Raw genomic sequence first — 17,579 nt, forward strand, 5'->3', positions numbered from 1 at the left:
ACACAGACTAAGGCAGAGTGCCCGTGTGTGTGTGTGTGCCACGACATGAACACAGACTAAGGCAGAGTGCCCGTGTGTGTGTGTGTGCCACGACATGAACACAGACTAAGGCAGAGTGCCCGTGTGTGTGTGTGCCACGACATGAACACAGACTAAGGCAGAGTGCCCGTGTGTGTGTGCCACGACATGAACACAGACTAAGGCAGAGTGCCCGTGTGTGTGTGCCACGACATGAACACAGACTAAGGCTGAGTGCCCGTGTGTGTGTGTGTGTGTGTGCCACGACATGAACACAGACTAAGGCTGAGTGCCCGTGTGTGTGTGTGTGTGTGTGTGTGCCACGACATGAACACAGACTAAGGCAGAGTGCCCGTGTGTGTGTGCGTGTGGCTCCTCCAAACCCTCCTCAGTCAGCAGTCACTGGGCGGGAGACGGCCATGAACTGTGCTTTAGAAACCCGTAATAAGTAACGGCCCCACAGCAGGCAGCGCTGGCACCAACTTAGATCATATTATGCTTTGTTCTGTTCCAAGCCACAAATGGGATCATTACTTTTGATAACTACACAGCGATAGCGGGATAATTTCATAACACCACTAGCCACGGTGTAATGCCCCACTTCAGCTAAATCATCATAACTCCCGTCGCCTCCCCATTATTGTTTGTATGTAATTACAAGATAAAATCAATCAATAACTTAACGTCCTACACATTATACAAACATTACTGGTAATGTATACACACACACGGTACTCGTTCTGCCTTCCCCTGCTGGGCTTGTGTGGGTGTGTGAGCTTCTCCCCTCGATTTCCCATTGGCATACACTGTGTTTGTGTTTCTCTCCACAGGGCCCATATTGCTGATGTCAAAAAGGCAGAAGAGGCAATTTACAGCAGTGCCTATAAAGCTGGTCCTATCTGATGGAGGAGAGAGGCAATGCCTCCCGTGTCACCCTCCTTATGAAATGATGGACGCTCACAAATGTGAAAGCTGAAGCATTTTATTATGAAGAAAACAGGACAGACTTTACGGGCTGCCTCCAGTCCCCCCCCCCCTGGATAAAAAAAGGGCTGTAAATAAATTTCATCTATATATACAATTGAGGGACATTTTTACAATCAGCTTTTCCATCCGTTTGTGGAAAGAGAATTAATTTTGCTTTCCCGAAGATTTTTTTTTTAACAGAAATTGGGAGGCTCACAGCAACAAACGCTAGCTCTCGACATCGGCCATCAATTCTCTCCCCGCTGCTTTCGTAGTCAATGTATTTCTAAGATGTATTGCCACACGGAGCACAAGTGCATCTTCATCACACTATATACACGGTGCATAAAGAAGCGACTGCGGATGATGTCGTGCAGTCATCACCAGTCATCCTCAGCACCTCTATACTTCATAAATACGTCTTTGTTCTCCACACATCTTTCAGACACACTCTCTGTAGTTCTATTCCTCCTTTATCATCACTTCACTCTCTTCTTCACACCGTCTCCTCCACGATGAACTCGATGGTGTGCTGGGTCTCTTGGCCTGCCTCCACCATAGTGATCTCGCCGCCCTCCATGGCGATGGTGGGCACCGTGATGGCCTGCCCCCCGAGGATGACCGCGGCGCTCAGATGGTCCGACGGGATCATGACGGTCTCCGTGGTTCCCTCGGCCCCCTGCAGGAGGTAGATCGTCTGCACGGAGCCGGGGTTCCCCTCCAACGTGGTGGCCAGGGAGGTGAGCACCTTGGCCCCCTCCATCACCTCCAGGGCCTGGGCGTCGTGCTCGGCGGGCACGTCCCCGTGCAGGCGGATGTGCTTGTCCAGGTTGGAGCGCGAGCGGAAGGCGGACGGGCACCGGGGGCAGGGGTACGGCTTCTCCCCGCTGTGGGTGCGGGCGTGCTCCGTGAGGCGCGCCGCCACGCTGAAGCTCTTGCCGCACACCCAGCAGCAGAAGGGCCGCAGGCCGCTGTGGATGCGCTCGTGGTCCTGCAGGTGGGGCAGCTGGCGGAAGCGCTTGTGGCACGTGGCGCACTAGGTGGGTGAGAGGAGAAGAGAGGGGGGGGGGGGGGGAGCGAGGAGAAGAGGGGGAAGTTAAAGTATGTGAAATCATGTCTTCCCTCCATCCTTCACACAGCTTGAATACTGTTGGGGAAATAATACTTTCTTTTATTTTATAATTTTTCTTCTCTTGGTATTTTTCTGCACACGCAGCACATGGGGCCAGGGGAGTGGAGCAGGGAACACCATGTGTGGGAGAGGAAGGGAGGAGACAGAGAGAGGGGGAGTGGAGCAGGGAACACCATGTGTGGGAGAGGAAGGGAGGGCGGGCCAGGGGAGTGGAGCAGGGAACACCATGTGTGGGAGAGGAAGGGAGGAGACAGAGAGAGGGGGAGTGGAGCAGGGAACACCATGTGTGGGAGAGGAAGGGAGGAGACAGAGAGAGGGGGAGTGGAGCAGGGAACACCATGTGTGGGAGAGGAAGGGAGGAGACAGGGAGAGGGGGAGTGGAGCAGGGAACACCATGTGTGGGAGAGGAAGGGAGGAGACAGAGAGAGGGGGAGTGGAGCAGGGAACACCATGTGTGGGAGAGGAAGGGAGGAGACAGAGAGAGGGGGAGTGGAGCAGGGAACACCATGTGTGGGAGAGGAAGGGAGGAGACAGAGAGAGGGGGAGTGGAGCAGGGAACACCATGTGTGGGAGAGGAAGGGAGGAGACAGAGAGAGGGGGAGTGGAGCAGGGAACACCATGTGTGGGAGAGGAAGGGAGGAGACAGAGAGAGGGGGAGTGGAGCAGGGAACACCATGTGTGGGAGAGGAAGGGAGGAGACAGAGAGAGGGGGAGTGGAGCAGGGAACACGATGTGTGGGAGAGGAAGGGAGGAGACAGAGAGAGGGGGAGTGGAGCAGGGAACACCATGTGTGGGAGAGGAAGGGAGGAGACAGAGAGAGGGGGAGTGGAGCAGGGAACACGATGTGTGGGAGAGGAAGGGAGGAGACAGAGAGAGGGGGAGTGGAGCAGGGAACACCATGTGTGGGAGAGGAAGGGAGGAGACAGAGGAGTGGAGCAGGGAACACCATGTGTGGGAGAGGAAGGGAGGAGACAGAGAGAGGAAGCAATAAAAAAAAGAGTGGGAGTAGAAGAGGGGGAATGAAAAGCTCCGCGGGGGAACGAGCGGCAGGAACAGGTGTTCCCGGTGCGCTGGGAGCCATACTGTTGCTCTTCCACAGTGGATACCTGTCGGTCTAGCGGATCACAAGACAATTCACTTAAAGCTGGAAGGAGCCGGAGGCGCCGTGGCTCAGCGGGTGGAGAGGCGTGTGACAACGTGGTGGCGGTTTGGTTCCTACTGGGGGGGAACTGAAAAGAGGACATCCTTTCTGCACTCCAGAGTGAGACGGTACCATCATCACATTCTAATAACTCTCTCATACTGCCTCTTGGTGGACTCAGCAAATATAGGTCCTCAATCAGGCCCGGTGTTTGGTTTGAATTACCGGGCTGCAACAGGGTACTGTGAAAACCACGATGACACCAAGAGCTCAGGCGTAACATGTCAAACGTTGAAGCAGAGAGACCAGATTTTCAGTATTTTAGACATAGCAGGATAGGAGCAGGGTGGGATATTAACACCAGCCATGAACCAAATGCTGATACTGGACTGTGACTGGTGAATTTGTCTCAATAACTAGTCCATTTGGTAGCAAAACACAATTTGAGAGAATCTTTTCCATTCAAAAAATCTGTTGGTTGGTAAAAGAGTGAAAGTGGCTAGAGAATGTTCAGTTAGAATCTACCAACGCACATTGGCCTGTGGGATGGATTGATTGATTGATTGATTGATTGATTGATTGATTGAAAATTGTATTAACAGATTGCAGAATGGGTACAGTCCAGTACAGCTCAATACATACAATTGTTAAGGGGATGCAGACCAGAGAAAGACTTTCGTCTTGTTTACATCAGGGTCCCCCATTTTCAATTCATCATAACATATATGACATACAGATAGACAGTACTGCTACATCTATACATTTATGACATACCAGATTTACAAATACAGTACTGTTTGTGATACAAAAAGAGTAAACAAAATAAAATAAAAAGAAGAAGAGTATATACATTTGACGAAGAAACTGTACATTGGGGGGATTCTTTTCAGTAGTGAAAAATGTATTAATCACCGTTGTCCACTGACCTTCAAAGTAATGGTCTAAAAGTCACTCTGGGCAGCAAAAGTAATGGATTGGATCTGTACACTTTAATCAGCCTGACACTTAAACAAGTTTAGGACTTGTGGGGAAAAGTGTTACCGGTATCATCCCTCAGTATCAACACTGGGATAAAGTGTTGCTGGTATCATCCCTCAGTATCAACACTGGGATAAAGTGTTACTGGTATCATCCCTCAGTATCAACACTGGGATAAAGTGTTACTGGTATCATCCCTCAGTATCAACACTGGGATAAAGTGTTACTGGTATCATCCCTCAGTATCAACACTGGGATGAAGTGTTACTGGTATCATCCCTCAGTATCAACACTGGGATGAAGTGTTACTGGTATCATCCCTCAGTATCAACACTGGGATGAAGTGTTACTGGTATCATCCCTCAGTATCAACACTGGGATAAAGTGTTACTGGTATCATCCCTCAGTATCAACACTGGGATAAAGTGTTACTGGTATCATCCCTCAGTATCAACACTGGGATGAAGTGTTACTGGTATCATCCCTCAGTATCAACACTGGGATGAAGTGTTACTGGTATCATCCCTCAGTATCAACACTGGGATGAAGTGTTACTGGTATCATCCCTCAGTATCAACACTGGGATAAAGTGTTGCTGGTATCATCCCTCAGTATCAACACTGGGATAAAGTGTTGCTGGTATCATCCCTCAGTATCAACACTGGGATGAAGTGTTACTGGTATCATCCCTCAGTATCAACACTGGGATAAAGTGTTGCTGGTATCATCCCTCAGTATCAACACTGGGATAAAGTGTTACTGGTATCATCCCTCAGTATCAACACTGGGATGAAGTGTTACTGGTATCATCCCTCAGTATCAACACTGGGATAAAGTGTTACTGGTATCATCCCTCAGTATCAACACTGGGATGAAGTGTTACTGGTATCATCCCTCAGTATCAACACTGGGATGAAGTGTTACTGGTATCATCCCTCAGTATCAACACTGGGATAAAGTGTTGCTGGTATCATCCCTCAGTATCAACACTGGGATGAAGTGTTACTGGTATCATCCCTCAGTATCAACACTGGGATGAAGTGTTACTGGTATCATCCCTCAGTATCAACACTGGGATAAAGTGTTGCTGGTATCATCCCTCAGTATCAACACTGGGATGAAGTGTTACTGGTATCATCCCTCAGTATCAACACTGGGATAAAGTGTTGCTGGTATCATCCCTCAGTATCAACACTGGGATGAAGTGTTACTGGTATCATCCCTCAGTATCAACACTGGGATGAAGTGTTACTGGTATCATCCCTCAGTATCAACACTGGGATGAAGTGTTACTGGTATCATCCCTCAGTATCAACACTGGGATGAAGTGTTACTGGTATCATCCCTCAGTATCAACACTGGGATAAAGTGTTACTGGTATCATCCCTCAGTATCAACACTGGGATGAAGTGTTACTGGTATCATCCCTCAGTATCAACACTGGGATAAAGTGTTACTGGTATCATCCCTCAGTATCAACACTGGGATAAAGTGTTACTGGTATCATCCCTCAGTATCAACACTGGGATAAAGTGTTACTGGTATCATCCCTCAGTATCAACACTGGGATGAAGTGTTACTGGTATCATCATCACCCCCCTAATAAATAGCTAGGCCTCAAGCAAAGGCACATACATGGCATCACACACACACACACACACACACACACACACACACACACACACACACGCCACGCCACGCCCCCTCACCTCGAAGGGTCTCTCGTCGGTGTGTGTCCTCATGTGGACGTTGAACGTGGAGGTGTAGGCGAAGTCCTTGGCGCAGATCTGGCAGCGGAAGCGGGGCCTGTTCTTGACCTTGGAGAGCGTGCCCTGGCAGTGGGCCAGAACGTGCTCCTCCAGGGCGGAGTTGGAGGCAAACCGGCGGCGACAGGGCATCACCGGACACTTGAGGGGCGTCTGGCCCGTGTGGGACAGCCTGTGTAGGTCCAGGCCCTCCTGGGTCATACAGCGATGACCGCAAAGGTCACACTCCACCTGAGGGGCGGAGGAGGGGGGCGTGGGAGGGGAGGAGGACGGGGACGAGGAAGAGACAAGAAAGGGTTAATAATGAGTTCAGAACCGACGCCCCGGCGGCTTCCATCAAGTCAGACAACCCTCATTGAAAACAGATAAACATATATATTGCGCTGAATTTACAACACAAGACAACATTTTAACAATAATCGCTTGATCTCGTTTTCATGATCACGGGAAGCCTATACCGTAATTTGAATTGTAACTCGATTAATCGCCCAGCCCTACCAGACACAGTGGAATAAGCGTGGAATTTAATGGTCGATATTCAACACAGTACGGATATTGTTCTTGTTCCACAATTGTGTTGTGCGGTTGAGTCTACACGGCTCTCGTTATTTCAAATGTTTTCAAACATAATTATTATCCAACAATGGTAAGTTGAGAATCCTAGTTAAAGACAGAGGAGGTTAGTACAGTGCGGCAAATGTCCGAAACATTTGGACTTCAAATGGCTCTCTGTCAGAAGGGTTCAACGAGTGATGGAGTGACAGGTCCAATGACAGGTGTCATTAGATGGGGTAAAACATTTTATTTTTTATTATATATATATATTTTTTTATTTTTAATTTTTTTTCCCCCCTCCCATCCCAATGTTAGTCGTTATGCCAATTCCTAATCCCCTTCCTGGTCGTTGCGCACTCTACCCCCTACCGTCAGTCTGGGAGGGCGGAGACTATCACATGCTTCCTCCGACACATGTGTACCCAGCCCACCACTTCTTTTCACCTGGCAGCGCGGACTCTCACCGGGAGAGTGTAACGTGTGGAAGGTCACACTACCTCTCCCAGATCCTTCCCTTGCTGTGCAGGCGCCCCGACCGAACTGTAGGAGTCGCTGTTTACAACGCCCAGGACCCACCTGCACAGCACCCTCTCTCACCTTGACCGCCAGAAGGGGGGCTATGTGAGACTGTTGTTCATTGACTACAGCTCAGCGTTCAACACCATAGTCCCCACCAGACTGGTGGACAAGCTGATTGAGCTGGGTCTGAGCTCCGCTCTGAGCGCCTGGATACTGGACTTTCTGAGCGAAAGGCCCCAGGCGGTCAGGGTGGGGGGTCAGACCTCCAACACCATCACCCTGAGCATCGGGTCCCCCCAGGGCTGTGTTCTGAGCCCCCTGCTGTACTCACTATACACACACGACTGTGTGGCCAAGTTCAGCTCCAACTCCATAGTGAAGTTTGCGGACGACACAGTGGTGGTGGGGCTGATCTCGGACAACGACGAGAAGGCCTACCGGGAGGAGGTTGAGGTACTGGAGCGCTGGTGCCAGGACAACAGCCTGCTCCTGAACATTGGTAAAACCAAGGAGCTGATCGTGGATTATAGGAGAGGACAGCAGGAGACACACACACCACTGAGGATAAACGGGGCTACCGTGGACAGGGTGAGCAGCTTTAAGTACCTGGGGGTCCACATCTCAGAGGATCTGACATGGACAACACACATAGACTCAGTCGTAAAAAAGGCGAAGCAGCGCCTCTACCACCTGAGACAGTTAAGGAAGTTCAGAGTATCGGGGAAGATACTCCAGTCCTTCTACTCAGGAGCTGTAGAGAGCATCCTGACCGGAAACATCACTGCCTGGTATGGAAACAGCACGGCACAGGACAAGAAGGCCCTACAGAGAGTGGTGCGCTCAGCAGAGCGTACTACGGGTATTGCACTACCACCCCTGCAGGTTCTATACAACAAGAGGTGCAAATCCAGAGCCTGCAGAATAATGCAAGACCCTCACCACCCCAACAACAGCCTGTTCATGCTGCTGCGGTCAGGCAAACGCCTGCGAACACCAGCAACTAGGACAGAGAGACTTCGGCTCAGCTTCTTCCCCCAGGCCATCAGAGCCTTGAACACTGAACTCTCCACACACAAGCACACATGAGCACACACATGACACACACACTGTACACGCTCACACACTAGCAGCCACTTTAACATAAGCAAGCACACACTCATGCTGCACACGCCCACACTTATGGCCACTAAGGAAAGGTCACTTTAAGAATAGTATAGTATAACTTGAGATTGTATAATATAGCATGTACATAAAGACCCAGTGCCTCATCCGTAGCAACAGTGTATTGCACTACCACAGGACCTAGCATGTCCTACCATGCTCTGTAAACAACTTATGTACATATACCGATATGCCCTACTCTGTTTACTTGTTTTATTGCACAATGTCGTTCTATTGGATTCTATTATATGTTATTACTATTGTATTATGCACATCGTTGCGGGCAAGACCCCCCGCATTTTATTGTATACTCGTATGCTGTGACAAATAAAACTCTTGACTTGACTCGACACCCTCGCCGGGTTTCCCACCCGCTAACACTGCCAATTGTGTCAGTATGGACGGTCGGCCAACCCGGAAGCACCACAGCTGGATTCGATCCCACTGTCTCTGTGGTGGTAGACAGACGCTTATTCCGCTGCGCTACCCGGCCGGGTAAAACATTTTAGACACAAGAGCAACCCCTCCATTATTTCCCAACTCCCCCCTCACCTGTCCGGTGCAGCGGCCACGGCCCTGTCCTCGTCCTCGGCCGGCACTCCGGTCGTCCTCGGTGGACGGGCAGCGCTGCATGTGGATATCCAACACAGACTGGTTGATGAACTGGGAGGAACAGTGTGGACACATGGCTGGCTCCTTGTCTGACAAGGCAACGGGGAAACAGGGACAAGTTCACGTTCAACTCTATTTGTCTCGGAAGGGTTTTGAAGCATAAGGTACAACATAAAAACACATTAGTAAGAGTAACACAGATTCAGCAGCACTGCATGAATGAATACTGTGAATACTGTATATTTCAGTTAGTTAGTTAGTTAGATAGTAATTATATTGACTTATTTGTTTACACAGCTTTTGTTGTTTTTACTACCTGTACCACCCCCCCCCCCCCCCCCCCATGCTGCTATGATGTCAATAAAGAAATATCTTATCTTATTTTATCTTAACAAGCATAACCATCAGAACACCAATAAAAACAATACCATGATGACTGTCCCGTCATCCCCCTACATTAAATATAACCATCATAACATCACAATCAATATAAATCAACAACATCATCCTACAAGTAGGCCTACATGTTCGCGACGGGCAAGCTGCCTCGTTGAGGAGGAGGGTAACGGTTGTGGTGATGAATACGTTTGTATCCGTTTGTCTTGACTGAGGGGAATATGAAGCGGGTTCCAGAGGGCAGAACCTCCTGATGAAGAGGATGGTGCAGTCAGACCTCCTCATCACCCGCCTGCTATACAGAACAGACAGGCTGCTCTGCTGGACACCTGCTATTTTGCTGCTTGTATTCACTATTTCTGGCGGTACATTCTTGAATTTGATATTTAGACTGCCACACCAACAGATGAAGGAAAATTATCACATGAAAACGAGAAGAGTGTCAGGCTTCAGATGAGTGGGACTTAACAGTATGTAACGGCAGAGACATAGATGAAGATTTGAGGACAATGGATTTATCTCAAACCCTGCCCTCTTTTCTTGATCCTCCAATCCTTGTCCGAGGGAAGCAACAGATGTGATTGGAGGATCAAGAAAAGAGGGCAGAGCTTGAGATCGGTCAATTCTACTCAGCAACAGCGTGGATCAATACTTAAAGCCCTCATTACAATGTGCTGACCTGGCTTAAAGTGCTGTTGCAGACCCGTTGATAGAATTAATCATGAGCCATTTCCATGGGCATCTCTATCCATCCTTTAACTCTGTGCGATCATGTTTACTCTGCTGAGAAGATTCCGCCGGAATCAATGCATGTTGAGTCATTACGTACAGTATCTCATGGATGATTGTTCATAGCCCAACGTTAGGGGTGGACGGTATAAACGGTATACGGTATAAACGGTATGAATTTGCTCTACGGTATGGATTTTGACTATACCGTGTAACCGGTAGGGCAGCTCTAAAATAGCAATGACGTCATGTAACCACAGCGCGACTATTTCAATCGCATTTGCCCCTAAAAATAGATCGAATTAGTCATAGATAATAGATATGTGCAAACTGGAAAAAGTTATTTAGGAGGCTTCGCGCAGTGGGCGTGTCAACACGCAATTGTCATTTCATAATAAACACATATCACCGCGGCGCACAGCAAGTTTCAATTTCAGTTCCTGGCATTTTTAACCAGTGGAGAAAGGTAAGAGATCTTACCTATCGTTTTTCTTATATGAATTATTCTACGTTAATAAAACATACCTGGTGATCAACTACAGTTTGCTGTAAACATTATGATATGTGTGTAGTGTTATGATAACGACGGGAGGACGGCTGCAGCAGTGGATTTGCGAAATAGCATGCAGCTGCAGAGCCGCAGAGCCAGTGGCTCTTTCAGGTCTGGTCACAGGCCCGCTCAACAGCGCCCCCCCACCAAACGGCTGAACGACCTGAAAGAGCCACTGGCTCTGCGGCTCTGCAGCTACATTATGCTTCTAGCAAAATCCAGCCCCGCTGTTTGCAATGGGAGCAGCACGGAGTCTCGACTCGGGACTTATTTTATTTGGAATATAATGACTTTATACGTAAAAGTAGCCTAGTTTTAAGTTAAAATATTATAAATCTACATGCCTTGAGGATGTCATTCTTTATATAGCCTGCCTATCAGGCAAAAAAAATATTCTAACGGAAACACTGATACCGTGATATATACCGTTACCGTCTATGCTTCAAATTATACCGTGATATACATTTTAGACCATACCGTCCACCCCTACCCAACGTCCATGTGCACATGTGATGGGGGAGACAGGAGACAGTGGCTCGGGAGGTAGAGCGGTCGTCTGGTAATACGGAGGTCCCTGGTTCGATTCCCGCTCCTCCCCGGCAGCGTGTCGAAAGTGTCCTTGAGCAATACACTCAACCCGTAATTGCTCCTGATGATGGTCGCCTCCGCCGTCGGTGTGTGAATGAATGGGTAAAATGTGAGGAACAAATTGTAAAGCGCTTTGGATAAAAGCGCTATATAAATGCAGCCAAATCATTGACCAAAATGTCTGATAGAACCTCATAATTCCAAGGTCACAATTTGCTGGAATGGAATCGAACAAATTCTCCAGCTTTACTTTTCATAGAACTGACACCAGATCAGCTCTGGCTTTAATCCACCTGTTCTCACAGGTCATGAGGGGGGCGAGAGCCAGATTATATTAACTCTCCTCTTCTCTGACTTGACATTTCTCCACAGAGGTCCCGTCCGGGTCAGCTCCACTAATAACCCAGTATAAACGCTCTGTATAAAGATGGCTTAAGTCAAGTCATTTTATTAGCATATCAAAAGCACATTCACGTGGCAACCGTTGAACACCAGGCCAGGAAAAGACACTGTGCAGTGCATTGGTGTATCATCAGTTGGCCTATAGGTTGTCAGGTGTCAAAGCCAGCTATATTGAGAGTCATGGGGCTATTATAGGGTCATTAGGGGCGGGTTTTACCTACCCATTTACCCATTTACCTTATGGCTTCCTTCCTCCCCCTGCTTGGGTGGAGTAGAGTGGAGTGTTGTGGTATGGAGGATGTTGGCCCTGCTTGGGTGGAGTAGAGTGGAGTGTTGTGGTATGGAGGATGTTGGCCCTGCTTGGGAGGAGTAGAGTGGAGCGGTGTGGTATGGAGGATGTTGGCCCTGCTTGGGAGGAGTAGAGTGGAGCGGGGTGGTATGGAGGATGTTGGCCCTGCTTGGGAGGAGTAGAGTGGAGCGGGGTGGTATGGAGGATGTTGGCCCTGCTTGGGAGGAGTAGAGTGGAGCGAGGTGGTATGGAGGATGTTGGCCCTGCTTGGGAGGAGTAGAGTGGAGCGGTGTGGTATGGAGGATGTTGGCCCTGCTTGGGAGGAGTAGAGTGGAGCGGGGTGGTATGGAGGATGTTGGCCTTGCTTGGGAGGAGTAGAGTGGAGCGGGGTGGTATGGAGGATGTTGGCCCTGCTTGGGAGGAGTAGAGTGGAGCGGGGTGGTATGGAGGATGTTGGCCCTGCTTGGGAGGAGTAGAGTGGAGCGGGGTGGTATGGAGGATGTTGGCCCTGCTTGGGAGGAGTAGAGTGGAGCAGGGACGCGAGAAGTCCGCGGGGAGTGGGGGTGCTGAGATATTGATCGTTTTTGATAAAAAATAAAAATTATAATTTTTTTTATATAAAATATATATATTATATAATTATACTTGTAGTTGTATTGTCTGCGAGACATCGCCACCACGCAACACGTCAAAATGCTCGCTATCTGCAAACAGCTCCACTGTCTGTCACATCATAACCAACACTCTCATTCACTAGAGGATACTAGTATGATGAATTGAAAATGGGGGACCCTGATGTAAACAAGACGAAAGTCTTTCTCTGGTCTGCATCCCCTTAACAATTGTATGTATTGAGCTGTACTGTACTGTACCCATTCTGCAATATGTTAATAAACTTTTCAATCAAACTTTTCAATCAAAACCGCTGCCCAACTCCGCGCTCTGAGCGTGCGACGGTGCGAGACAAGTAACTGTTCTGATGCACACATCACAGCCCAGCTTACCCCACCTGGCTGTTGTGCCCTCCCTCTGCAATTCGTTCCCCGCATACATGATCGCCGGCATGCAAAAGGTCTTCAATCACGCTCGGGCTCGGATAGTTCTGCTGGCTTGTTCATATATTCCTTTACTGCGAATTCAGCGTCCCAAAAGTTAACTATCTCCCAGGCAGGGCGCAGCCGCTGTGTCTATTTTCTTTACCAACGGATTTCCAGTTCCGCGTTGACGCTTCCAGGCCGCGTCTATTCGAATCCCAACCGGTTCATGCGTCGGCTACACGCCGTTATAATAACACTGCATTATCGAGACAGCGCCCCTATGACGATCTGAATGAATTCCAAGAGTAGGGTAAATCTGCAGTGCCGTTCCGCTCTGTGACATGAGTAGCCTCGGTTACAAATTTGGAATAAAATCCAAAACAACCTAGCAGTTGCAGTTACACTCCCATCCAACAGGGGGTGCTGCAGCCCCTCCCGTACCCCCCCTTCTCGCGTCCTTGGAGTGGAGCGGTGTGGTATGGAGGATGTTGGCCCTGCTTGGGAGGAGTAGAGTGGAGCGGGGTGGTATGGAGGATGTTGGCCCTGCTTGGGAGGAGTAGAGTGGAGCGGGGTGGTATGGAGGATGTTGGCCCTGCTTGGGAGGAGTAGAGTGGAGCGGGGTGGTATGGAGGATGTTGGCCCTGCTTGGGAGGAGTAGAGTGGAGCGGGGTGGTATGGAGGATGTTGGCCCTGCTTGGGAGGAGTAGAGTGGAGCGGGGTGGTATGGAGGATGTTGGCCCTGCTTGGGAGGAGTAGAGTGGAGCGGGGTGGTATGGAGGATGTTGGCCCTGCTTGGGAGGAGTAGAGTGGAGCGGGGTGGTATGGAGGATGTTGGCGATATCAAGCAAGCTCAGCAGAGAGCGAGACACCAGCACAGAGAGACTGACCCCCTACAGACTGGATTCCATGTACTGTCCCAGTCCATTTAGTGTTTACCTGTTATACTATATGTTGTTGTGTTTTGTATATTTTCAACAGTTTTATACGACTTCCTTGAATCTGATGATTCACGATATTAGAGGGATGGATAATCATTATTCTCATTTTCACTGAAAAACATTTAAATTATGTATGTTGCTCAATTCTTATAAAAGACTACCAAAACATGAATATTCCTCTGATAAGAAACAAAAATGAGCTAGAAAGAGTTATAAGCAAAAAAACGTTGGAGAAAAACAATGACCAAGACGATGGAAAAGAAACAAAAACAACGAACGAAAACAAAGATGGTGGCTGGGGATTCTACAACCACTAAAGCTATCCAACACATATGCAGAGATATACAAAACCTGAAAACGGAACTCAAACATGAATTCATCAAGTTCAAAAACGACTTCAGAAACAACATTAAAACAAGAATTCAACGGTTTCAGAGCGGAGATAAATCAAAAGCTACAAAATGTCAGCGAGGTGTGCAACCGCAGTACAAGGCTAACCACGGTACAAGGCTAACCACGATACGAGGCTAACCACGGTACAAGGCTAACCACGGTGCGAGGGTAACCACGGTACAAGGGGGGGAGAGCACAATCATTTCATTGAGCTGCAATTAACACAACACAAGGATTCAATATCCCCAATGACATCACTGGTGGCCAACATTAAAATGTATTTATCCTCAATAACTCAAACTAAATTAGTTTTATTTGTATACTGTATGAAGCACATTCTCAGGGGCTCATACAGAACCAAGCATTTCACTGTAATGTACGTAATGTATGTAATTTATACATGACAAATAAAAGAAACTTGAAACTAGCGTCCACCAACATGAAGCGAAGCTAAAGGTGAGTAACCAGCTGAATGTTAACACATTGAGTGCCAACGACGAGAAATCTCGTTGGCCGCCATGCGTTGAGTGCCAACTAGTTCTCGTTATTTTCTCGTTATTTCTTTTATTAGCGATATCCATTCATTTTTCATCCATCCAGCCTCACGTTATCATTGGGACTGTCTCTGAGCTCAAAAAGGGCAAATACCGCCCCCTATCTTCTCCCGGATGGTATTGCACCCATTGGAATGGACTCAATCGAAATGCATGAGATAAAAAAACTCCGGATTCCACATTTTACTTCTCAGGCATGTAACCTGAGACTATTGCATTCATTGAGGCAACCGAAAGCAGCGTGGATTATCTGTTCCGAGGTCTAACGTTGGATCAATAAACGCGATCGATATTTGGAATGGCGATCAGGAACTGGAATAATCTTTTTGCAGAACATCTGATCTGAGGTAAGGAATCTTTTTTTACCAGGTTTGGGATAATCAGATGTTTTTTTCACATATTTCACAACGTGTGTGTGTGTGGCTGTGTGTGCGTGTATGACGTTAGCGCTGACCAGGTCATGGATAATCGATTTTTCAGCCCGCTTCTCTAGCGTGCATAAGTACACATATACTATCGATAATCTAGCGTTTATTTGAAAACGATTCATAAATCAGCCGGAAAATGACAACGTGTTGTGTGTATTCCAGTAAAGGGCTATTCCCGCGGAATATTTTATTTATTTTTTTATTATCTTCAAAACTATACTCGTATTCAAAACGGTATAAAACGGAAATGTATTGATGAAAAAACAATCCGTTTCGTACATGATAAGCGACGGGAGTATTAGACACATAGCCATAATTTAAGATATAGTTTATGCGTTCGCAAATGTGCTCACCCTCTCATTGACTAGAGTGGTGGCATACAAGCGATAAATAGCGCACCCCCTGCTGGCACACAATGTGTTAAAGACAGATTATTATTATTATTATTATATATATATATTTTTTTTAGCCAACGTTACCCCTGGACCGTGATTGGTCAGTCGTTATAGCTATGTGGATATTGGCTGCAATTCTGAATGGCTTGTTTCAATAGGGAGGGTCCTTCTCACAGCTGAACTGAGGAAACTGCACTTTGTACATATTTCACATGTTCTCTGTGTTGAGACAACAACAACAACCCCTCATTGTGTAAAACTACACAGAACACAGGAAAAGGCCATTTTTACAATATGGAACCTTTAATAAAAACCTGACTGCCGAGGGGACCTCCAGTTCAGCAAACCAGGGCTTGGGCTAGCCGATGCTTGGTGAAGGACAAGAAAGCGCTGGATGTAAAAGTTGGCTCAACCCATACCTTTTATAATAGCCCAGCTATGAATATGCCACTGCCACCTAGAGCCGAGCTGAGTTTATGAGGCTGAATAAGGCTGATCCATGACACACGCCAACATTTTCCAATCTGCCAGCCGTCCACCACATCTATCCCATCGGGGGCCATCTACCGTGCTGGGCTCTCTATTTAAACCTTTAATAATCACCTTTTCAAGTCTATGGCTCTGGATTGATCAATGGATCGATCCCCGCCAATCATCTCTCTCACGAGGCCCTCTTCAGGCCGGGCTAATGAGGTCGCCGTGACAACGACCCCCCCCCCACCTGATTGAGATCAAGTGTTGACACGTTGACCCAATTCATTTACCTCCACCTTGCTGCTTCATTGCACGTGGGACACGAATCAATGGCAACTCATTGATCTAATGCATCCGCGGGACAATCGACATATAACATGAAGATGTATGTTTGGGAATAAACTAGGTAGACCACTGGGGGGGGGGGGGATGGGGGGGGGGATTTATTGCCGACTTTGCATCAATCAATAGTAATTCACTAAAACTCAACTGATGTGAGAACATCATATCTAATAGCTCCCCATTAGAACTAGACATGAGGAGACAGATCTGGATGCTCAACACGTAATATCCCATCTGGTCCCTTCCTTTACCCACATCCTCACTGACGGACAGACGCATAGATCAAAGACAGAATAATGACATGAGGGGCAGAGGGGTAATCACAGAAGAATACAAAACATAGGACATAAACACTGGTGTTTAACAACGACTCGATGTCCCCTGAGGAACAAAGGCAAGGTCATCGATAGGGTTTGCGTAATTAATCGTATATATCACGATTTTTGGCCTCCACAATTAATTAAACATGATCAACTGCGATATTGATGCATTCCTTTTTGACTGCCTGCTCTTCTGCATCAAATCAAGCGCTCCCCATTCCTGAGCTACATTATCTGACCACTGGTGTTCCTGAGTGCTGTGTCCTTTTGTTTACGTCAGTAGTAGCCTCAAACAAAGTTAGAGAAGAAATCTAATAACTGAGAACAGTTCACAAGATTAAGTATCGATACGATACGATTAGAAATAGCATGGCCTATCATTCAAACTGATTTGGTGTTATGGCGGTGTCAAGAGGGTGGTGTCAAGAGGGTGGTGTCAAGAGGGTGGTGTCAAGAGGGTGGTCGACACCAAGCCCTCCCTCACAACAGGGGAAGGCTGTTAAACAGAATTCCATACCTGCCAACACTCCGGTTTAGCCTGTAATGGCCTCTTGCTGTCACTTCTGTTAATCTCATTACATTTCAGGTAATTTTCATTGATAATAAACACGCCGTGTCTTTGCTGTGAGCCGCATTGAACGCTACTATTAAAATATATGCGAGGCACGTTATGGGCTAGAAAGAATATGTAGTAAACATTCACTGGGGAAAAAAACATCAAAGTCCTTCATTATTATGACAAGCTGTAAAAAGTAGGAGATCGCCATAAAAAAAATACGTAATGCTAGAAATTTCATTCATCATTTCATTCATCGTAATTAATAATTGTGATCACAATATCAAGCAAAATCAATTAAATTATCATTTGCTTTCATAATCAATCGTATGTCTGCACG

General features: G+C 47.5%; 1 protein-coding gene across 1 annotated transcript in view; it reads right to left on the bottom strand.

Annotated features, from left to right (window-relative positions):
- Positions 1–1,074: 1,074 nt before the first annotated feature.
- znf574 (zinc finger protein 574) overlaps positions 1,075–17,579 on the bottom strand; it is a 55,026-nt gene continuing 38,521 nt past the window's right edge. Inside the window, exons 8-10 of the mRNA XM_084335894.1 lie at positions 8,789–8,937; positions 5,945–6,232; positions 1,075–2,020 (exon numbers count right to left, since the gene is read on the bottom strand). Coding sequence (XP_084192020.1) covers positions 1,481–2,020; positions 5,945–6,232; positions 8,789–8,937 — 977 coding nt within the window. The 3' untranslated portion in view covers positions 1,075–1,480. The remainder of the gene's footprint in view (positions 2,021–5,944; positions 6,233–8,788; positions 8,938–17,579) is intronic.

The sequence above is a fragment of the Notolepis coatsorum genome (genome assembly GCF_963971535.1).
Source record: "Notolepis coatsorum genome assembly, chromosome: 19".
NCBI classification, from domain to species: domain Eukaryota; kingdom Metazoa; phylum Chordata; class Actinopteri; order Aulopiformes; family Paralepididae; genus Notolepis; species Notolepis coatsorum.